Source organism: Cyanistes caeruleus, chromosome 17 (genome assembly GCF_971803275.1).
Source record: "Cyanistes caeruleus chromosome 17, bCyaCae1.hap1.1, whole genome shotgun sequence".
Taxonomy (NCBI): Eukaryota; Metazoa; Chordata; class Aves; order Passeriformes; family Paridae; genus Cyanistes; species Cyanistes caeruleus.
In genome coordinates, this window is record NC_141717.1 from 14,751,262 (window position 1) to 14,773,915 (window position 22,654).

The 22,654-nt window shown below is 50.3% G+C and overlaps 2 protein-coding genes across 4 annotated transcripts in view; both read right to left on the reverse strand.

Moving 5' to 3' along the window:
• Positions 1 to 1,753: 1,753 nt before the first annotated feature.
• On the reverse strand, positions 1,754 to 5,584 carry B9D1 (B9 domain containing 1). The gene is made up of 7 exons (XM_023936930.2): positions 5,490 to 5,584; positions 4,951 to 5,019; positions 3,826 to 3,937; positions 3,664 to 3,760; positions 3,229 to 3,291; positions 2,516 to 2,583; positions 1,754 to 2,418 (listed from the first exon to the last, which is right to left on the reverse strand). The coding sequence occupies exons 1-7, from the start codon at positions 5,544 to 5,546 to the stop codon at positions 2,291 to 2,293; spliced, it is 594 nt and encodes a 197-aa protein (XP_023792698.2). The 5' UTR covers positions 5,547 to 5,584; the 3' UTR covers positions 1,754 to 2,290.
• Positions 5,585 to 13,448: 7,864 nt separating this feature from the next.
• CACNA1H (calcium voltage-gated channel subunit alpha1 H) overlaps positions 13,449 to 22,654 on the reverse strand; it is a 151,465-nt gene continuing 142,259 nt past the window's right edge. For all 3 annotated transcript variants that reach the window (XM_086854955.1, XM_086854956.1, XM_086854957.1), the window contains 4 exons: positions 22,123 to 22,437; positions 18,625 to 18,808; positions 15,439 to 15,614; positions 13,449 to 14,742 (listed from right to left, as the gene is read on the reverse strand). In XM_086854955.1, the coding sequence (XP_086711081.1) occupies positions 13,654 to 14,742; positions 15,439 to 15,614; positions 18,625 to 18,808; positions 22,123 to 22,437 (1,764 nt within the window). In that variant the 3' untranslated portion in view covers positions 13,449 to 13,653. The remainder of the gene's footprint in view (positions 14,743 to 15,438; positions 15,615 to 18,624; positions 18,809 to 22,122; positions 22,438 to 22,654) is intronic.

Here is a 22,654-nt window from a genome sequence, read left to right on the forward strand (position 1 = left end):
GGAAAATTCCCATGGAGTGGATCCAAAGCCTCTCCAGGCCGGGAGAGCTTCAGAGACCCCAAACATCTCCCAGCCCCCCTGGTTTCTGATGGAGCCTCTCCTGTGTCAGGACTCCATCTCCAGGAAGATTTTTTTCCCCCTGCCCTTCTGGAATTCGGAGGATAAAGACCAATTTCTCTGTCTGGGAGAGATTTCAGCAGAGCTCCAGCGAGAGCCTCGTGCTGCTGTTGTGGGGTTGGGAATTTCAGTGCAGCTTTGAGGAGAATGATTAACCAGGAAAGGAGCAGGGTGTTCCAGAGAGGAAATCACCAGGAGCCTCTGCTGCTGGGTTTTACTGAGATTTGGCTGTTTTAAAGCACTGGTTCTTCTGGGGTTTAACTCCCATGAGCAATGAGGGATCCAAAATCCCCTCCTTGTCACCGCTCCCTGCTCACGGCGTCGTGTCCATCTTTATTGAGATAAAACGCTCTGCCACACCTGAGGAGCAAAGATTTCACCAGGAAACGATGAAGGCAGCAGCAAGGCCATTTCTGGGAGAAGCTTCTGAGGGATATCAACGGCTTCCCCTCCAGGAATGGCATTTGGGCTTGGGAAACGCTGATTGCAAACATCAGCCCCTGGGGGAAACGCTCACAGGAACTGCAGGAGCTTGCTCAGCCCTTGAGGAAAGTGGGTGAAGCTCTCAGATGTGCTCAAGCCATTGAGGAGCCCAAAACCTCTCCCAAAATCCAACTAAACCCAGAGAAAATAGGCAAAAAGCCCTAATAAAGCAGGCAGCAGTGTGGGATCTGCTTAGAGAGCAGCTCAAACACCTCAAGGTGTCTTCAATCCTTGTTTTACAGAGTTCAGGATTTTTGCTTTTCACTGTTTTTAACCTCCCTTCCCCTCAGCTGTCGGGGGGAGCTGCCCCAGGTCTGCTTGGTCCCACTGGGGTTGAACATCCCACAGTTCCTCTGGAACAGGAGGAATTCAGGAGCACCAGGATGCGGAGCTGGGTGTGAATAAATCCCCTGTGGGCAGGAACTGTGCTCCAGGGGAAATTGGGTCTTTAGGCAGCAGCAGGAGGTTCGGTGTTTTCCTTTTCAGAAGTTTGGGAAGCGCTCAGATCCAGTAGCAGGATAAATATCTGTGTTTGAAGGGCTTGGGAGGCAAAAAAAATTCCTGGAGTCTCCTGTGAGCCAACAGGAAATGCTTCTGAATTTGGATTCCAATGTGACTCAGTTCAGAGATTACCAATTACCAAAACAATTCCACTGCAAGTGTGGAGTCAACAAAAACCAAGGCAGGAGATGAAAAATTATCCCTAAAATTATATTTGGAAAAGTATTTCTATGTTATATGAAAGATGCTGCTGCTCCCAGCAAGGTTCCAGTGACCACTTCATGTTTCCAGAAATTAAATTTATTCCATCCCACTGAGGGTAAGAACAATCTCTGCCTGGGTGTTTTGGTGAGCTGTGTCCTGGAGGGTTTGTGGCTCATCCCTGGGTGTTTTTTCCCGGGATTTCTACACTTGGAGGTGTTGGTAGTTCCCTTTTAGGGAGCTGGTGTCGCTCTGCTGGGATTTGCAGTCAAACACAAGAGGTTACATGTCCAAAATTCAATAGGAAAATGACTCAGCAATTAGTCACTGCATTGAAACATTTCTTTTTCTCTTCTACCTTTCAGTCTAGCAGAGCTTGGATGGTTTAGGCCTTAAAAACATCTTGGCACAAGCAAATAAACCCTTTTAGCAGCAGAAAGACAAATGAATCTATTGACACAACAGAGTTTTATTCAGCCTAAAAGAGCTTAGAGGGAGGATGCATTTCACAGGACTATTTTTGGGAGGTGCAATAACTTCAATTCCTCACTTGCAACACAAATAACCCAAAAAAATCAACCAAACAAACAAAGAAAAAAAATCACTAAAAAGAAATTGGGTTTGCAAAGTTTTAATCGCAGGGAAACTGCTACAGCTTGAAACTTTCCATATCATTAATTCTATAAAAAGCTGTATAAAAGGCTAATATAAAAATACTTTTTTACAGGCTTTGCTCTGACCCCTAAACCCACAGAATGTTATCAATAAAACACCGGATGTTATCAATAAAACACTAGATGTTATCAATAAAACACAGAATGCTACCAATAACATCAATTTCTATCACGCTTCAACCTCACTGAGAGGATTAGGCTTGGTCATTTTCCCAAATCCTCCTGGGCTGGTGTTTTTTGGGATGATTTGAGTTGAAGCAGCTCCTCCTTTCCCCAAAAAAGGCCCAAAGAGCTTTTAGCACGTGCTGGGGAGCTCAGAACCTGTGGAGCTCCTCTGGGCCAGGTCCCTCGGGGGGGCCGACGTCGTAGCCCAGCTTGTGCAGATCTTTGGTCACCACGTTGAAGGAAACGGTGACAAAGCCTTGGGATCGCACCCTGGTCACTGGCACAGACAGGATGGGGGTGAATCCAGTTAAAAAAGGGGTTTGGGATTAATTGTGGAGCTCTTTTTTTAGCAGGCAGGAGCTGCCAGGACTCACCTTCCCGTCCTTCTCCCTGTGCCACCACTTTGGGGTCGGTGAATTCCGGGCGTCTCCCTGTGAACCAGCTGGGAAGGGAAAACACCAAATAATGAACTGGGGGGGCTGAGGATGATGAAGGGCATGGGGTGAACGGGATTGAGACTGCCAGGAGGGCTTGGAAGCCTGATTCTCTTTATATCTACCGCAATCAAAGGGAAGTTTTGCCTTAAGGAAAAAAATGCAACTGATTTCACATGGATTTTGTTAAATCAGTTTTTTTCCTGGGCTGGAAGAATCTTTCTGTGGCAAAGCTGTTGTTGAAAAATCCCTCTTGATCGTCCAGAGAAGCTTGGAGACCTTGAATTTCTTAAAAAAATGTAGAATGGGATTTGTTTTTTTCATGTTTTTCATGTTTTTTGTGTTTTTTCTGTCCTTTCAAAACAGCCCCAAGAAGATTCAGGAAGTAATTTAGTGCAGTTAGCAGGTAATTAATATTTTTATTATATATCAACATCATATATTAATATGTTTATATTAACAGAATTAATATTGTTGTCAGTATGTTTATGAAAGCTTTTCAAAAGGTCCAGGCACCTGAAAATGTGATTTTTACCTAGAGAACACAAAGCTGGTTATGGCACAGAGCAGTCACTGAGTGGCTGCAAATGCCTTTGTGGCTAAGAACAGGACAGAAATTAATTCTTTAATGAATTAAAGTCATTAATTATTACCTTGTGAGCTGCTGCAGCCTCGAGCTGGACTCTGGGACGAACATAGCGATGGTTCTTTTGTGCCTGAAACAAAGAGGAAAGCCCCAGAACCTCAGGGATGAATGAAAAGCAGGAGTTTTAGATTTATGAAGGCACAGAATTCCTGACGCATCAGGTACTTTCCCCTCACACAGAAAGGGTTTGTTTGCACAGGAACAAGAGGTTTTTCCTCCATTCCTAGTGGTGGGAATGGGAATTTATTGTGTGAGCAATTGAGCTCCACATTTGGGCATTTTACAGGATTACTAAAACTTAATCTGAGGATGAAAGAGCTCTGCCAGAAAATCCTTGTGAACTGACACGATGAGGAGATCTTTGGGACGTTTTTCATTTGTGAAACAACAGAATAACCAGCCAGGGCTGTGTCTGAGTCCTGCAGGTCAGGCTGGCACTCACCTGCCGGGCACGAAGGGCACGTGCACGGCTCCATAACCCCTGACCACGTCGTGGCCGAAGAAGTCGGGCCCGTAGACGCTGAGCACGATCTGTGGCCCTGCGGGGAAACAGGGGTGACTTTGGGGTTTGGCAGCGGGGCTGGGCCCCCACCCCAGCACTCACAGCCAAAAGGGTTGGTGCTCTTGAAGGTGATGTCGATGGGGAAGTTCCAGACCAGCGTGGTGGGAGAGCTGCTGCTCTTGGAGGTGATTTGGGAGATTCCCTCCTCCAGGCCCTGCAGGGAGCGGGGGCTGAGCCTGGGCTCACCAGGGGGTGCCCTGTGCCCCCAGAGAGCTTCACCCTTAAAACTGGAGACAAAAGGGACAAAAAGGGACAAAAGGGAAAAAGGGACAAAGGGACAAAAGGACCTGCCCAGCACCTGCACACACTCCACCACAATCAGTTTGGTTATATACTTCCACTGCCTTGGTTAAAAAGGTATTTATGGAGATGAGATGTATTTTAACATTCTTTTGAGCTTTTTTATGTGTTCTGGGAATTTTTTAGTTTGGTTTGATTCTTGTCTCCTTTAAAGTCTGTGTCACACTGCAGATGAAATTGATGTTCACAAGGCACTGTTTTGTGGCCTCACCGTTATTATATTATATTTAATATAATAATTACAAGATATGACATTGTAATTATTATAATATTATATTTAATATATCTTACAATTATATTTAATATAATTATTGTATATATAATTTAATTACTTTTATATAATAATGTTATTATGGTATATTTAATATATCTGATTATATTATATTATATTATATTATATTATATTATATTATATTATATTATATTATATTATATTATATTAATTTTATTTATTTTTATATTTAATACCTTAATACAATTTTTATGTATTATATATAATTTATATATACTATATCTATTATATACATTATATATTATAATATACTAATTATCTTTGTATTTAATAACTTAATACAATTTATGTATTATATATTATTTATATATACTATATATTATATTATAATTTATATATTTAATAATTTAATATAACTATAATAATAATACTTTGCAAGAGCCTAAACTTTATTTCTCACACTAAAACCTATGATCTACACAGGGATTTTGGCATTAACCATAAAATACTGATAAATGACACTATATAAAAGGCAGTTAAAAGTTATTACAAACTATTCTATATTATTATATTGATATATTATATCAAAATAATTCAATTTCAGCAGGGGGCCAGGGTGGGGCCAGGGGCTGTACCGCCGTGGGGACCCAGTCCTGGCCGTAGACGAAGCAGAACTTGCAGTAGAGATCATCAAATCCCGGGAACTGCGGGAGAGAGAGACAGAAATTCACCGGGAATTCTCTGGGAATAGCTGGGGGTGAGGATCTGCCCGAGGCAGGGAGCCGAGGGCAGCCTGTGCTGAGAGACCGGGACAGGCTGGGATGGGTTTGGGGCTGGGATGGGTTTGGGATGGGTTTGGGACTGAGACCGGGATGGGTTTGGGGCTGAGGCTGGGATGGGTTTGGGATGGGTTTGGGACTGAGACCGGGATGGGTTTGTGGCTGGGATGGGTTTGGGAGGGGTTTGGGACTGAGACCGGGATGGGTTTGGGGCTGAGGCTGGGATGGGTTTGGGGCTGAGGTCGGCCAGGCTCGGCCGGGGCGGGGAGGAACGGGGACGGACAGATTCTCATCCCGCGCGGACGCACGCAGCACCGAGACCGAGCCAGAACGATCCCCCCATCCCTCCGTGTTGTCCCGCTGTGTTTCCCGTGGTGTTCCCGGCCCTCCCGCACCTCCCCGCTCTCGATCTCGCCGCTCACGGCCAGCAGGAACACGCTGGGCGCCGCCATGGCGGGCACGCCGGTTGCCCTGGCGACGGACGGGGCGGCGCAGCGGTCAAACTTCCCCGGCGCCGCGCTTCGCTTCTTTTCGTGGGACTGCCGATCCGCAAAATCGTCCCCAAATCACCCCCAAATCACCCCAAAAATCGCTCCAAAATCACCCCAAAATCGCTCCAAAATCGCCCAAAATGCGGCCACCCCACCCAAGGCACCCCAGGCAGATCCTACCCCCTCCCCTCAGCCCTCCCGGCGCTGCCCCATTATCCTCGCACCGCCACGTGTCCAGAACTTTATTTATTATTATTATTATTTCATAGATAAAAGCAACCGCAAGCGGGGACTCGGCCTGGCCAGGGGATGGGCACGGCCCCAAGGCTGCCAGGTGGAGGGACAAGGCCCTGAGGGGTGCTCAGGGCGGGGTTGTTGGGGTGTTGGGGCAGGGAAGGAGCTGGAAGGGATCCCAGGATGGGATTCCAGCTCGGGATATTCCCGACCCTGCCATTCCTTGTGTGGAGCCCACGGCCGCTAGATGATGCTGCCGGCAAGGGCCAGAGGCAGGAGGAGTTAGCAGGGAGAAAGAGGGAAATGCTGGATTTTGTGCTCTTTGGAAGCTCAGCCCCACTGATGAGGAGAGGGGCTCTCCTCACCCCCAGCACGGTGATTTTTAATTCTGAATATCAGGATATATCCATGAGATATCCAGGATATATCCATGAGATATCCATGAGATATCCATGAGATATCCAGGATATATCCATGAGATATCCAGGATATATACAGGAGATATCCATGAGATATCCAGGATATATCCATGAGATATCCAGGATATATCCATGAGATATCCAGGATATATACAGGAGATATCCATGAGATATCCAGGATATATCCATGAGATATTCAGGATATATCCATGAGATATCCATGAGATATCCATGAGATATCCAGGATCTATACAGGAGATATCCAGGATATTTCCAGGAGATGATATCCAGGAGATATTCAGGAGATATCCATGAGATATCCATGAGATATCCAGCAGATATCCATGAGATATCCAGGATCTATACAGGAGATATCCAGGATATTTCCAGGAGATGATATCCATGAGATATCCATGAGATATCCAGGAGATATCCAGGATATATCCATGAGATATCCATGAGATATCCATGAGATATCCATGAGATATCCAGGATCTATACAGGAGATATCCAGGATATTTCCAGGAGATGATATCCAGGATATTTCCAGGATATATCCAGGAGATATCCATGAGATATCCATGAGATATCCATGAGATATCCAGGATCTATACAGGAGATATCCAGGATATTTCCAGGAGATGATATCCAGGAGATATCCATGAGATATCCATGAGATATCCAGGATATATCCAGGAGATATCCATGCCCTCCCGCCGCTGGCTCTGGATGTAGGTGGGAAAAGGAGGCAACAGCACGGTGCTGGTTTAATTATCCTGCTGTAATTAAAAGCAAAGGGTGATCTGGGTGTGTAAATAAGGAGGATTTAATGTACAGGGGCTTTGCAGGAGCTGAAATGGTGACTTGGTTTCCCCACAAAACCAGGGTGTGTGGGGCTGGCCTGGTGCTGGGACACTTCTGGACGCTCACATGGTGCTGACCCATTTTTTTCCCCTGGTTGTGCCAGGAAATTTGCTGCCCACACACACATCAACGCCATGGAGACTTCCCCAGCCTGGCCACCGTCTGCCCTGGTTCATCCCTTCTCTTTCCCAGCCCCTCCATGGATAATTTTTGGGATGGTTGATTGCTGCCAGAGCCTCTGGGGAAGGCTGGGAGCAGTGAAGGAAGCCCCTGCACATTTCAGTAGATGTGCTCTCTGTCAATACCTATTTCAATCTGGTTTTTCAGGCCAAATAAATTTGGCCAAGAGAAGAATGGGACAGCAAAGCAGGAGGGATGGCAGGGAATGCCTGAAATGATATCCTTTCTCCACAGCCCTTCAGAAATGCTTCAGGGAAAATAATTCATTTGAACTGGAAATGATCAGGGCTTGGGGGGGAAGCAGAGCAGCTCTGGAGCAGCTGTCTGGAGCAACCAGTCAAGCTGTTTAATTAACACTCCACTTGGCTACCAGCTACCTTGGAGCCAATTTCAGGACATTTTTGTTGCCTGGCAGGTGATGTACAGCTGCTGGAGGAGTTCTCCCAGCTCTAGGAGACCTTCCCCATAGCAGAGAGACAGCAGGGGGGTTATTCAGCAGCCGTGAGTCATCTGTACCTGCATCTGGAAGGACTCTGTCCCCTCCCAGCCATAACAAGACCTTTTATTTTTCCTTTCCTTGCATGGCAGCCTTGTTTTAATTAGCTGTATTTTTAATCTTCGTGAGCAGAGTGAAATCCCAAGCAAGGAAGTGGTTTTATCCTGCTGGAAAACTTAATTAATGCTCCATCAGAGATTTTGATTTCCAAGCATGATGAAGATTTGTGGATGATGGTGACCCCATGGGTGTTATTTAGCGATGCTGCTGTTTCTCCTGGCCATTTAAAACATTTTTCTCTTCTCTAGGATTTGTCCCAGTCCTGTGATTTGTGGTGGGATTCATGGGAAGCCTCCCTGGGGTGTTTGGAGCCGCAGTCATCCTCGCAGGGAGGAAGGACACGCTCCTGCTGATCACTGACTTGTCTCCATTTCCAGGCTGGATCCCAGCTCCCGGAGAACCATTCCCAGTGTCCCTTAAGCACGGAGCTCTGCGCTGGAGGCACATCAAACAGCTGAGGGAATTATGTTTGCTTCATTCCCAGGAAGAGCCAGGGGTTGGAAACATCCAAACTGCTGGGAGCTGTCACCAGGAGCTTCTGAATCCAACCCAGACACCCTGACCTGCCCAGGCTGCCTGGAAAAGGGTCCAGGAGTTTCCAGGGAGGCTGGAGAGCTGTGGTGAGTCCTTTCCCTGGGTTTCCCCTGGAATTGCCTCTGGCTGAGCCCTGGGGAGAGCAGCCAGGGGCTCTCCTCCCCCTGGGCAGAGCTGCCAGGCCGCAGTGCCAGCAGGGGATACCTGTGGGATGTGTCTGCTGCCCACCAGCCCAGCTCTGGGCTCATCCTCTCTCACTGCAGTAGGAGCAGCAGATCCCTGGAAAACAAGAGTGGAAAGACACCCAGTGCTGCAGGGAGGGAGCAGGAGCAGCTCCTTTGTCTCCATCACCTGCTCAAGCCCGGGGCTGATCCAGGGAAGGTGGGAGAGACACAAACACCGCCACAGTGGCACAGCACAGAAGTTTATTTCGAATCCCAAATATTTATGATCGACACCTGGTAAATGGCCAGCGAAATACATTTAATGGTGTCATTAATCTGCAATAAAGCCTTTGTATTTTTAGAGTTGTTTGCACAGCGTTGACTCATCCCTGCCTGCCAGGAGGCTGCAGGGAGCTTCCCTGCCCTTTGTCTTCCCTGCCTTTTGCTCCTGCTGCTCAAATCAAACAGGGGAGGAGTGGGATCTCACAGCAGCACACAGAGGGGGGCATTCCCGCTGTAATTCCTGCTGAATATGTTTACCTGGAGACTGAGTGCGGTGGGAATGCACCTGGGTGAAGCCAGCTGGGCTTTGTGTTATGGGGCTGAGTCCCAGAATGGTTTGTGTGAGAAGGGACCTTAAAGCTCATCCCATTCCATGGACACCTTCCACCATCCCAGCTTGCCTGCCAGCCTGTCCTTGGCCACTTCCTGGGATGATCCCTGTGTCCATGTGGCCGCCAGCCCCATGCCAGGGGCCCTGCTGGCCACAGACATTCACTGCCAAGGAGCTGTGAAGTGCCTGGTCTTCCCTGAAGAATTAATTTGTGTTGGAACTCATTATCATTGGTGAGATTTCTTTTGGTTAATGAGCAAAATTAATTAATGAGCTAGTCAGAATAAATTGACACGGAGGCAGAGAGGGGAGAGGGTGAGGAAGACCTGGGAAGATGGTGCACAGCTGAACAGTTTGATTTGATAAGGACATAAGGAATAAAAGCATCAAGAGGAGGGGAGGGTAAACAAGCTCCTTCTCCTGCCAGGCATGGAGCCCCCCTGCTTGTTGTCCAGTGGTGACTGCATTTTTTGGGAATAACTCTGGTGGGAATGCTGATTTCCATGCATCCAACAGACCCTGCAGACGTGGCCACGGGCCCTCAGCAGCTTGTGCCTCCATGTGGGACAAAGCAGAATCAGAATGAGCTGCTCCAGGGGACTTCAATCAAATATTCAAATCATTAAAGCTGGTTCTTCCCTGTGGTGTGACTTAATGAGGGTCGTTGGCATTTTCTCCCTTTCTTTGTGAACATTTATTTTTATTTTTATTTTTTTTTATTTATTATTTTTCATCCACAGCTGGAACAAACCAGCCCAACTCTGACCTACAAGTGAGGGACACGAGTGAAGGGTCCTGGCACGAGGAGCAGCCCAAGCTGGGTATGGAACACTCCTGGTGATGTCTCTGCATCACTGAATGCCAGGCAATCATGGAAAATTATAGAATACCCCGAGCTGGATGGGACCCACAGAATCATCGAGTGGTGCCCAAAATCCAGGGGGTGCATCAGTGCCAATGCACATCCCTCATCCCAATCAGCCCCTCAGCACCTTCCCAGCATCCAGAGAGGGGCTGGCCCCATGGAAAGGGCTGAACCAGCCTGTGGCAGCACCAGAATGCTGCAAGAGGATGGAGCACCCACCTGGTGTGAGCTGGAGTTATTCCAGGGGCTCAGCAGGTTCCAGCAGAGAGAGACACGAGCTGCTCAAAACCCAAACAGCCACCGAGATTTCAGCCCCTGTGGCTCTGTCAGGGTGTGCTGAAATTCCTAATTAAGCCCCCTCGTCTGGAGGATGAGGTGGCCCCAGCCATTAAAACCCAGCCACGGCTTGAAAACTTAATAGGGGAAATTTAATGGATGAAGTCAATTGAATTATTCATCCCCAGAAAGCTTGTACAAATATCAAATGCTTATTAGCATTCATGCAACCTGTATGATCTCACAGCTCTGACAGATTAAGGTTGGGGCTAATTGCACCCAGGATGGCGTCAGATTTGGTGGTTGGTATTTTTTAAAGCTTTTTTTTTTCCTCCCCAGCATGACAAAGAGGATTTCAGATCGATGCCATCTGAGATTTACCCTTGAAGCAGAGGCCCTGTGATGGTTTCCTTCCTCAGCATGGTGGTTTTTAATCCCTGTTTGATTCCTGCTCCTCAAAGGCTGCTGAGGTGGCTCTGGGCCAGCCCAGATGGACACAGCACCCATCCCTGAGGACTGTGGGTTTGCTGGAATGGAGAGTGGTGGGGCAGAGTCTGGCTGATAAATGGACAGGACTGAATGGCCATTAAAAATGCAAAATAGAAATCGATCCAATTAAATAATCATGACTTGCATTTACCCCGTGCTTTTCACTTCCGATCTTAAGCAAGGCTTGCAGACAGTCCAGGGGGAAATTGCTTAATGCTGCAGAGAATTAATCAACAAAATTAACACTGGCTGATGTTAAATAGATTTCCTAGTCATGGCCAGGTTTTGGGGATGCAGCTGTGGGGGTTTTGCACCTGCAAGTCCGGGTGAGTGTCCCCAAAAGCGGCATCAGGGAGCAATCCCCGGTCACTCTCTGCTCTTGGAGAATTCCGTTGGAGCTGGATTCTCCCCACGCTGCCAGGATGTTCCTGCAGGCTCATGGATGGGGCTGTTTTGGGTCCTGATGAGCTCTGAGGGCTTTGGGAAGGGCTTTGGGAAGGGTGGCAGGCTGAGCAGAGCCAGAACCAGGAGCAAATATCCCAACTCATTCCCAAAGCCGCCACAGCCTCAAGCACTTCCCAAGTTGTTCTACACCCCCCTCTCCATCACCACCATCAGCACCAACCCCGTGGCCAGAGGATTTCCCCCCTGAAGGGATTTCAGGGCCAGAAGGGAATTCAGGGCTTTTCCAGCAAAGCTAAATCATGCCAGCAGTAAATGACGCCCCGAGCATCCCCCTACGCTGAAGGGACACCCCAGAGCCCCCAGGAGGAGAGGGATTCACCTCCCCTCCTTAAACTGCTGCAAAAGGAGTTTGCCATCCTCCCCAAAGCGCTGTTAATCATGGATTTTGTGGCTCTTTTCTGGAATTCCTCGCCCTCCCACTGAGACAGAATCATTATTTACAATAATTCTAAATGACTCTTAATTACGGCGGCGCAGGTGCTCCTCGGAAGCAGCGGGATCGACACATGGAGACTCCTGGGTGAGGTGAGGGATTCTCGGAGCTCAGGGGGAGGTGGGAGAAGCCTCCAGCTCCAGCAGGGATGGTTCACACCTGGGGGGCTGCAGCTTGGAGAGGTTGAGCAGAGTTTTTTGGGGAATGCCGAGCTCCGGCAGCGGGAGGGACGCGTGGGCTGCCCCCGCTGCGGCACAAAGGGAGGCCATGCTTCCAGTTTATACAGTTTAATAGATGTGAAACAAGATACATTTCCTTTGGAGTAATGGATGCATCGATAACAGAAGATAAATGTGAAGCCATAAATATGAGGCGGCACGGAAGGAACCAAACGGAAACGACTGGATGGGTTTATTCCCCCCTGGGTGTCCACGGGCTCCTTCCTGCTCCTCCTTCCCGTGGCCATGGACACAGGGCCTGCAGGAGGGGTGGGGAAGGAGGGTAAAAAAGGAAAATCAACCCCAAAAGCTGCAAAAAAAACCCCCCATCCCTCAAAGGGGTGTTAAGAGGTGACCTGGATTCCTCTAGAGGCTTCTGGAAGGGCCTTGGGAAGGGAAAGTGTCCAGGGATGGGGAGGGAAGGACAGGGAATGCAAACTGCCCTGAGGGGTTGGAGTTGTTCTGCCAGAGGAGGAGAATCATCACCCTAAATGCTCACAAAGAACATCACCTACGACAGCTCTTTACACCTTTACACAATGTATCAATAATTTACTTAGAACTGCGGTAAACAAAATACATTTCTTAAATAATTTACTATTTATTTGTTCAGTTTTTTTAATCTCTCTGTAAATGTAGGGGTTTTTTTTTCCTTTTTTTTTTTTTATTAGATTTTTTTTCCTCTTTTTAACGCGAGAAACCGTCTTTGTGCACATCAGTTCAGATTATTGCGACGTTTAACCTGAATTTCAGTTAAAAAAAGGGGGGAAAAAAAGCAACAGGACAGTTGGACAGACAAGAAGAATGAATAACTTATTATTGCACTGGCTACAATTCAGTAGTGATTTGGTTTTTTGTCTGTAATTAGGACAACCTCTAAAGTACAAAAGAAAATGAGCGAGACGTCAGAAGCATCAGCTGTGAGAAGAAGCTGGTGGGGTGACGGTGGAGGGAAGGAAAGGAAGTGAGGAAAGAGGAGAAACATTTGGAAAATGAATGGTTGGAACAATGAATTCCACAGAAAACCCAAGGAAACACCACCCATGTAATGCAAAAACCAGCATCTCTGTTTCTCTATAAAAATATGTGCATTATGAAGAGAGAGTTTTTGTGGGTCTGTTTCTTTTTTCCAGGTTTTTTTCTTCTTTTCTCTTTTTTTTTTTGTTTGTTTGTTTGTTTGTTTGTCTCCTCGTTTTGTAGCTCACAAATACAGAATTTTTATTTATAGAACTGCTGATATACAGACAACTTCCAGCTCCCAGGCACTCCAGCGTAACGTGACAGCTCGAAAAGGTGCCTCAGGAAAAGTCGAGCATCTTTAAAATAAAACAAAAACAAAAAAACAAACCCAACAAAACAACAAAACCCCAAGAGAATCCCCCAAAATCCCAACCGCCACCACCTCGGGCCCAAATCAATGTGATCGAGGCCACGGATCGGGGTGGGAGGAACGAAACCACCCCTGCACCAACTCCACCTTCCCCTTAGAAAAGAAACCCCAAAACCTCTTGCCAAATCCCCCCCAAAAAACCCATCCCCAGCCGTTCGTTTGGTTTCTTTTTCACTTTTTCCTGCGTGTGTACGTGTGTGGTGTTTTATTATTTTGTTTTTTTTTGCAAACTTCCAACGGCGCTTCCCAAGGATTGACCGCAGGGCGGGGATGGCCCCGGTGACGGCCACCGCCGAGCCCTGGGTGTCCTTGGAACCCCCACATTGGTGACAAGCCCTTGAGACCCCCCCGCTCCCCCATCCCAGCAGCTATACTGGGTCATCCGCGCCTTCCTCTGTGGCAGCAGTCACGGGGCCCAAATCCTGCTTCCGCAGGGGGCTCTTGGCGGTGCCCAGCAGCTCTTTGCTCCTCTCGCCGTTGCCCCGCTGAGTTTTTAAGTGATCCGTCTTTTTCGGCTCAGAGTCCGCGGAGGCCGGCGTGGACTGGGCGCTGTCCAGCAGCTCCGAGAGGCTGCTCAAGGAGCCGCCGTCCAGCTGCTCGAAGGAGAAGTTGGGGATGCTGAGGTGCTCCCCTCGGCACGGGGGCTGGCTCTCCGGGAGCTCCAGGGATTCTCGGTAGGCCGGGAACTCGCAGGACGGGGTTCTCCTCCGCAGCAGGGTGTTCTCGGAGGGTTTGGTGCGCGAGGCCGCCGCGCCGTCATCCTCCATGGGAGGATCTATAGAAATGCAGGGCGGGCTCATCTTCTTCTTCCTCCGGGCTCCGTGGATGTAGTCGGCCTCCGGCTGGACGTGGCCAGGGGGCCGCTGCTTGTCCTCGGTGGGCTCCTGGAAGGCGCGGTCCGGGGCGCTGCCGGAGGGGCAGATCTCGATGGAATGCCGCCGCTGCTCGTCGGCCCAGCTGGGCTTGCCGAGGAAGCCCTTGCTGTCGGTGCTGTAGAACTTCTTCAAGTCCTTCTCCTTGCGGGAGAGGCTGCTTGTGCTGCAGTTCTTGAGGGGCACGGGGGACGGGGCTGGGGAGGTGAAGGGCGAGCTGGAGCGGCTGCCGGGGTCCGAGTGCTCCTCTGCCCAGTCTTTGGCTGAGCTGTTGATGTGCTGAACCTCCTCGTCAGCCAGGTCTGAGGGCTCTCCCTGGCAGCCCTCGGGGCTGGTGGGGCTGGGTGGCCGGCTGGGAACGCCGTGCTGGCCACACGTGTGCTTCCGTGCCAGGGGGCCGAGGGGCCGGTGTGGGGAGGACGGGGGGGAGCGTGGAGGGGTGGCTGGGAGGGGTGAATGGAGAGGGCTGGGGGTGAGGGTGCTCTGGGGCTGCTTTGCTGATTGTTGGGGCTCTCCAGGCTCTGCTTGCAGGCTGTCTTTGCGCTCCGGAGTCTGTCCGTCTACCGAGTCCGTCCGAACGGCCTCCTGGAAAGGGAGGAGAGAGAAGTGGGGTGAGAGCCTGGGGATGTGCTGGGCAGCAGCACCTCCAGCGAGGGACACAGAATTCTACAACCACTCTGTGTTGGAAGGGGTCTTAAAGCTCATCTCCTTCCACGCCCTGCCATGGGCACCTCCCAGCAGTCCAGGTTGCTCCAAGCCCCGTCCAAGCTGGCCTGGGACACTCGCAGGGATGGGGAGCCCATGGCATGAGGTGAGGGGTTGGTGGCTCTAGCAGAGCCCACCTCATTCCTGCCCCATCGTGCCAGTCCTGTCAGACCCTCCTGTGCAAGAGGATCAACTTTTGCTGGCAGGAGCCTTCATGTTCAGGGCTGGCATCTGCCGGGTCTTATTCTTGCTCCAGCCCCAAATCCTGAGCCAGCACGACCCTTCACAGTGGAGGGCTCTCCCAGCACTGGTAAAACGGATTGGACACCTTCTCCCCATGCTTTAGCTCTTATTTCCTGGAAAAGCATAGCCATGAAGATGGAAGTAGGGATAAAGGGCCTTCCCACGCGGCATTTGCTGGGGCAGGAATATATCAAAATTCATGGCACGTTTCGTTCTGAAACAGGAATTCTACTCTTCGAATCCAAGCAGAGAAACACAAGAGAGGACTGGGAAAGAAGGGAAAGAACCAGGTGGCACCACAAGAGTGACCTCTGGGTGCTCTGGGCCCCTCACCTGTCTGCAGAGCAGCTTGTTGAGAGCAGGAGATCGGGGAGTGGCGTGGGGGGCAAGGACCTTCCAGCGGTGCCGCCCTTCGTGGCCGGGGCAGCGCAGCGGTGGCAGTGACTCCGTGGGCACCCTCAGCGAGGAGCTCGTCCCCACGGGCTGGGAGCGGATGGAGGTGATGGATCCTAGGGCAGGACACAGGGAACAGTCATTGCTCGGCCTGGGGGCTCTCAAGGTTTGAGGCAGAAGCTTCAAGGATAAACAAAGGAGGGAGAAGGAAAAATGTTTTTTATGGGAAGGGTGGTACTGGAATTGTCTGCCAGGGAGGAGGTGGAGTCATGGATGTGTTAAATCCATGTGTAAATCCATGTGTAAATGTGTTAAAGAAAGACTGGATGTGGCACTCGGTGCCGTGGTCTGCTTGAGGTGTTTGGGCTGGGCTGGACTCGATGATCTTGCAGGTCTCTTCTGACCCGGTGATTCTGTGATTCCGTGAAAACCTGTTGGGCCTGAGATTCCAAACCTCAGCATAAGCCTCGGGCAATGCCAGGATTAAAACGCTCGTCCCTTGTCCTGTGTGCTGCTCTGAACCTCAGCAGGGATGGCAGGGAGGTCCCAGCTGCTGGGGTGTCTGTGCAGGACTCTGATCCTCAGATCACAGAATATCTCAGGATATTCTACAACCTCTTCCCACCCACCACAGCCCAGCAGCACCAGGGGCTGTTCCCGAGGCTCAGCATGCTCCCACCTGGAGCTCAGGGGCTGCTCCAAGTGCTCTGACAGCCCTGAGCACAGGCTGGAATCCCTCTCCTCCCAGAGCCTCCCAGGCTGGCTCTGAAGGCCATCCCTCCTCCCCAGCCCATCCGTGGTGCTGCTTTACTGCGCCTGGGAGTTGTTTGAAAGATCTCCTGCTCCTCTGGTTTTTGGCTGCGGGATTTATTGTCCCCATTAGTTTGAAACCCAGCGTCTGTTCCTCCAGTGCTGCCCAGCTCCGTGTTCAAAACACCGTTATCCATCACTCCAAGAGATCTCACCCAGGGGTCAGGGAACTTGAACCCCTGACAAAAGCCATCCAGACACATCACAGTTGCATTTCACAGGCAGATTTGTTGGTGGGGATGAAGAGAAGTGAGTGTTTAATAATTTTTTCTTTTGGAGCTTTTCTCCAGAGCACCACAGAAGGAATTCCCACCCCCACCCCGCTTTCTCCCTGGGTTTTTTTAGGCTCTCCTATACCCAGAGTTTCAGGCTGAGCCTGTGTTGTTCATGTGTTAGTCCAGGCTTTATGAAATGCTTTTTTATGATGCAGAAAAACTCTGTCATAAAATCTGTCACAAACATGGTCATAAAATCCAGACCCAATGCTCTACTCCCTGTCCTCAGCTGGAATTTCCTCCTGTTGGAAACTTTCCATCGATTTCTCATTTAGGAAACTCAAACCCCCTCCAAACGGGATGCTCAGGAGCACTGAAGATCTCTGGAGCTGGGTATTTTTTCTCTTGTTTTTCTAAGAAATCAGCAAACTGCATCTAAAACCAAAATATCCCAAGATCTGCTCATCCCACGAGATTTTTCACTGTGTGGTTGGCAGAGTATTGGGAAAAGATCAGACATCCTGAAGCCCATGGAAACACAGATGCTCATGGGAGTCTCCATGGACTTGGTTTGATTTGGGTATCATTTATATCCATATTTATATTATGGTGGTTTTACCACCAGGTAAAAAGTCATATCCATCATATCCATCCCTCCAGTGCTCTTGGAGGAGAAATTTAGGAATTTGGGAAACATCAGAGAATTCTCGGTGGGTTCTGCCCAGCCCTGCCAATGTCCCAGCAGTTTTATATGGATATAAATCCTGCTTTACAGCCACTCCAGGGATGAAAAGCAGCCCCAGGAGGCCGACCGTGAAACTCAACCTCTGTTTTCTTTCTTTCACGAGGAATTTGCAGGTGAAATAATAATAAACACTGAGCAGAGAACATGGCCTGGCTCCCAGAGAGTCTGAGCAAACACAGAGTTCCTTCTCCCAAGGAAATCACAGCAAATCGGGGTGTGCAAAGCCACTGAGCAGCTCTCGCGTTTCAAACCGCGCCGGATCAAAGGGAACCAGGCTGGGAAAAGTTCTTGGGAGCCACTCCAGGAGCACGTGTGCTTTTAGGGAGGCAGAGATTGTGTTTCAGATCGATTTCCCCTTCAAAGCAGCTCGACAAAAGAGACAGAGAGGCATTTTCAGGGAAATGTGCAGTGGATGAATGTCCCCTCAAAGGCTCTGTGCACTCGTGATCCCCGGATTACGGGGTCTGTCCATGACATTCATTACAAGGCTGGGCTTGGGAAGAAGCAGAGAGTGGTTTCTGATCTTTCTGCTCTCAGAGAAACCCCTGCAGCTCTGAACTCTGTGTGGTGCTGAAAGGCACTGCCCTGAGGCTGCAGCCTGCCTGAAACGATGAGGAATTGTGCTGGAAGCAATCCCGACTCCGGCTTTTATTCCTGGGGATGTTATTGATCTGCAGGCAGGAGTCAGAGGGGATGCACAGCTCCCTTTTCCTCAGCTGAAAAAGCTGGAGCTGTGCTCAGGAGCCTGGCTTCTCCCCAAACATCTGAGCCACCAGCTCGCTCCCAGGAAAGTGATGGAAAGGTGGAATCCTGCAGAATGTGGGAAAGCCCTGTGGTGCTGATGGAATCAAATCAGGCCATGCTGGGGTTGGCTGCTCCCCACCGAACCCCCCTGTGCAGCTGCTGCCCCATGGGTGTGATCATGGAATTGTAAAGATTGGAAAAGGCCACAGATTCCAACCATTAACCCAGCACTGCCAAGGCCAGCGCTAAATCAAGTCCCCAGGTGCCAGATCCACAGGTTTTTGGGACATTTCCAGGGATGCTGACCCCACCGCTGCCCTGGGAGCCTGTTCTGACACCTGAACACCTTTCCAGTGAAGAAATTTCTCCTGATATCCAATCTAAACCTCCCTTGGCAGAACTTGAGGCTGTTTCCTCTCATCCTGGCCCTGTTCCCTGTGAGCAGAGCCCAACCTTGCCCCTTTCTCTCAGGGAGTTGTGGAGAGTGAGAGGTTTCCCCCTGAGCCTCCTTTTCTCCAGGCTGAGCTCCCCGAGGAGCCCCTTCCCACATCCTTCTGGTCGTGAGGAGCCCCAGACTTAGCCTCAGAGCAGGGGAATCTGCAGGGGTGGTACCTCTTTGGGCTTTGCAGGGGTAGGTTTCCATCTCCACCTCGTGCAGGGGCAGCGGGGCCTTGGCTGGGGTGACAGGCCGGAACATGTAGCTGTCGTTGGGCAGGGAATGCATCCGGGACACGGAGATCTTGCGGACTGTCAGCAGATTCTGGGAGTCCTGGGGCCTCAGGGAGGCTGAACTGCCCTGCAGAGCAACCAGAGAGGGAGATGGGGTCAGCCCAGTGGGGAATTTACAGGGAATTCCTTCCCTCTTTGCTTCCAAACCTTGGGATCTCGCCCAGAGCGTGTGTGTGGTGCAGGAAGAGAAGGTGCACTGAGGGAAGAGCTCAGCATGGGGCTGGAATAAAGGGAGGCATCAGTGACCCACCGCTGAAAAAGGCAACTTTTCTTGTCCAAAGTCAACTCTTGGGAGAAAGGAAAGGCCTGGAAGAAGGAACCCATTTGTTAAACATGCGAATAAAGCAGCATTTCTCCCATTTTCCCAATCTGACGTTCCAAGGAGATGTTTTCAGGAGGCCTGAGGGTGACATCCTTCCCCTCAAACAGAGGAGAGACAGGCCAAAACAAATCCTTCTGGAAATTCTCCCCAAAACACCCTCACAGGGCAGACATTTAAACACATCAACACCCCTGCAAATCCTGAGGCCTCGCTCCTAAAACCTGGAGCATTTTGGGCACCACTGAGCCCTGAAGGAGGAGGCAGAGGGAAGGAGAAGACGCCGTGGCAGTGAGGGTGTGGAGCCTGTTTGGGGTAGAAAAGGGAATTTTCTTTGTTGTCACCGAAATGGTTCAGGTTGGAAGTGCCCACACAGAGCACACCACAGACATTAAACCTGACCCCTCTCAGCTACCTCAGGAAATCCATCCTGGTTTCACAGGAAGCTTTGGGGACACCAGTGATGTCCCTGAGGTGCTGATGGAGAAACTGAGAGTTGATGCCACCACTTGGCCAAGTGCTGGGGGAGCAGGAGCTCCATGGCCAGGCCCTGCAGGGCCTGCAGCCATGTTCCCCTCCCAAGTTACCCTTTTATCTAAACCCAGCTAATCCCTCTGGTTTTCCCTTAATGTCAGCCTCCCAGTGACTGATTGAAAACATTTTCCAAGCTGCATGTCCTAAATTAAATGTATTTTGCTTTGCTCTGCTGGGCTGTTTTCCCTCTCTGCCAGCAAAACCTGTCCCTGAGATCCCTCAGGTTTGGAGCTCACCAAGGATCTGGTTAAATATATTTTATTTTTTTTTTCCCCTTGTATTTCTGGCTTAGAAATGTCTCTCCTCAGCTCCCTGAAGATGCACACCCCAAGATGAATTACTCCATGCTTTTACCCTGTGGAGCTTGGCTGGGATGGGGGGCCAGGGGGTGTTCACAGCTCACTGGCCTCCAGCTCTGCCAGCTGTGGCCGTGCCCAGGAGCCACCCAGGGCTCTCAGCTGGTGGATTAAAGCCTCAGCAGCCGGTGCCACTTGGTCCTTGGCCATCCCAGCTCCATCAGCACAGAGCTGGGGGCAGCCAGGGGCTCCTTCACAGCCTGGAGCCTCACCAGGAACAAAAGGTCTCAGCACTCGAACAGAAGGATCTCGGGATTTGGCTCCTAAAGCTCCGTTTGTCTTTGGCTGGAACAAATGAACAGAAAGCCCTCCTTGACATCAGCCACTTCAGTTTTTAAGGGTTCAGCTGTTGAGACCTGACTGAATTAGGGACGTGGGTAAATTTCAAATGAAGTAAGTGCTTGAAATATGAGCCACGGAGGGGAAAATTTGTTGGCTCCCACCTGGAGAGCTGCTCTGGGTGGTGAGGATGGTTTGGAGGCATCGCTGCTGCTCCTCCTCCTCACTGGGAAACACCTGCTGCACTCCAGAGCCTGATCCCACACCCTGGAAATGGGGATGGGACCTGGGCATGGGGGGTGATCGGGAGGGACAGAGCAGAGGGGGTTGAAGCCCTTCTGGTTTGCTGGGAATCTCCCTGGAGCATCTCCTGAATCTCCTGAATCTCCTGAATCCAGCTCTGGGGATTGCTGGGAGCCTGAGGTGTTGATCCCCACCCCAGCTCGCTTTCCTCAGTCTCATAAGCAATAAAACAATAATATTAATAGTATATATTAAATAGTATATATTAATATATATAATATGTTAATAATATTAACAATATTGATAATATTTCATAAGCAAGAAAAACGAACAATAAAATCAAACCTGACACTGTTTTCACCACAAACAAAAAACTCTGCCTGCAGCTCTGGGTTTAACATGTGAAGTCACGCTGCTCACACATCACCCTGCACACCAAACACACATTTTAATGGCTTGAAAAGAGGATTTCACTCCTATCCCACACAGGGCTGATTTCCCAGCTGGAAAGGACAGAGGCTGGGAAGGGACAGGTCTGGGGTGGTTCAGGACATCAGCCACCTCAGCCTGCTGCTTCTGTGGGATGCTGGCAGGACGCGGTGGGAAGCGGAGCAGAAGGATGAAGGGGATGCTTTTCCTCCTCATCACTTCCAGGGTTAAAAGGAGGCTCTGCCCAACTCCTTGGGAAGTTCTGGAGGATGAGGAAAACCCAAGGAGAAGGGAGTGGTTGCAATGCCAGCGTGTGTGAAGGGATGTGACCTCTCTTCCCCCAGTTAGAAAAGCAACCTGTGCATTTCCCTGTGCAGGGCTGTCTGTCAGGAACAGCATTCAAACAACCAATTCCCTATTGCTGTGGAACCAAATCTTTTGCCTCGCCTTAATGGAGTCGGATAGATTTCACAAAAATCTAATTTAATGTAATTTAATCTCCAAGCCCCCGCTGATTTCGCGGTAGATTTATTTGTGATGGTGGTGACAACACAATTCCGTGTTCACTCTTAATCACAGGCTGCTGACATGGGATGAGACAATTATCTCACGCCCTCCTTCCCCTCTGCACCTCTGATTGTTTTCCTGGAGGACTGATTGGAATCAGAGAGCAGGCAGCGACTGGAAACTCAACCCAGGAAGCTCCAGCTCCTTGCTGAGGGGCTCTGGTTATTCCCAAGCCATCCATGTCCTAAGCAGAGCCAGTGGGGAGCTGCAGGTTTTACACCAGCACTGAACTGCTGGAGGATCCTCTGCAAATCCCAAAGTGGGATTAAACATAACCTGAGCAGTGGGAATTTGTCCCATCCCACGCTGTAGGTGCCAGTGCTAGCGTTCCCAGGCTTTTTGGGATTGCTCATGAAAAATGACAAGGACCAGCTGGGACAGCAGGACAGGGACCTGTGGCTTTTATGGCTCTGAACTTAAAATCCACAACCTGAGAATGAAGTGGAGATATGGACTTTCAACCCTCCGCTGGAATAACAGCCAGGATAACAATTCCAGCCCCTCCAGGAGCCCCGGGAGCTGACTCAGGATGTGGGGCTCTGGTGACACGCCTGCTCCTCGTCTCCCATCCCTCTGGCTCCGTGTGGAATCTGCCTGTGTGGGATCAGCTGCTCAGGCTGCTGGGATCCATCCCCTCCCCACCCCAGCTCTCACCAGGGCTTGGTGCTTCCCCTTGGAATGCTCCTGGCTCCCGTGCAGTGCCCGGCTCTCCGCAGCCACGGCCCCGCTCCTGCTGCCGCCAGCGGCGCTGCTCCCTCTGGACATCTCCAGCTCGATCTCGGCGTCCATCTCAGCGTCCTCCTTGGCCTCCTTGTTGCTCTCCTCCAGGTGCTTCATCAGCACTGCCACCACCACGTTGACCAGGACGAACTGGGCGATGAGGACGAAGGTGACGAAGTAGACGGGGGAGATGACGGGCAGGTAACTGAGGCAGTGCTTGTCCTCCCGAGTGCACTCCCGGAGTGTGTCCTGCAGCAGGGAGGGACAGGGCAGGCGTTAGTGGGGCTCTGCTCGGCCTCCAGGTGCAGAAATAGCACAAGAACACAAAGTGGGTACGACTGAAACAGATAAAAGATGGAGATGGTGAGTTACAATACCTACCGAGAAGGGAATGGGCTGCCCAGGAGTTTTGGATTTCCCAGCCCTGGAGTGCTCCAGGCCAGGTTGGACAGGGCATGGAGCAGCC

Bases quoted from the DNA above. Each gene is read 5' to 3' on its own strand.
- B9D1 (XM_023936930.2), bottom strand. From the start codon at position 5,546: ATGGCGGCGCCCAGCGTGTTCCTGCTGGCCGTGAGCGGCGAGATCGAG. The intron at 2,584-3,228 runs GTAATAATTAAT...TTCCCTTCCCAG, and splicing joins AGGCTGCAGCAGCTCACAAG to CTGGTTCACAGGGAGACGCC. The intron at 2,419-2,515 runs GTGAGTCCTGGC...TGTCTGTGCCAG, and splicing joins ACAGGGAGAAGGACGGGAAG to TGACCAGGGTGCGATCCCAA.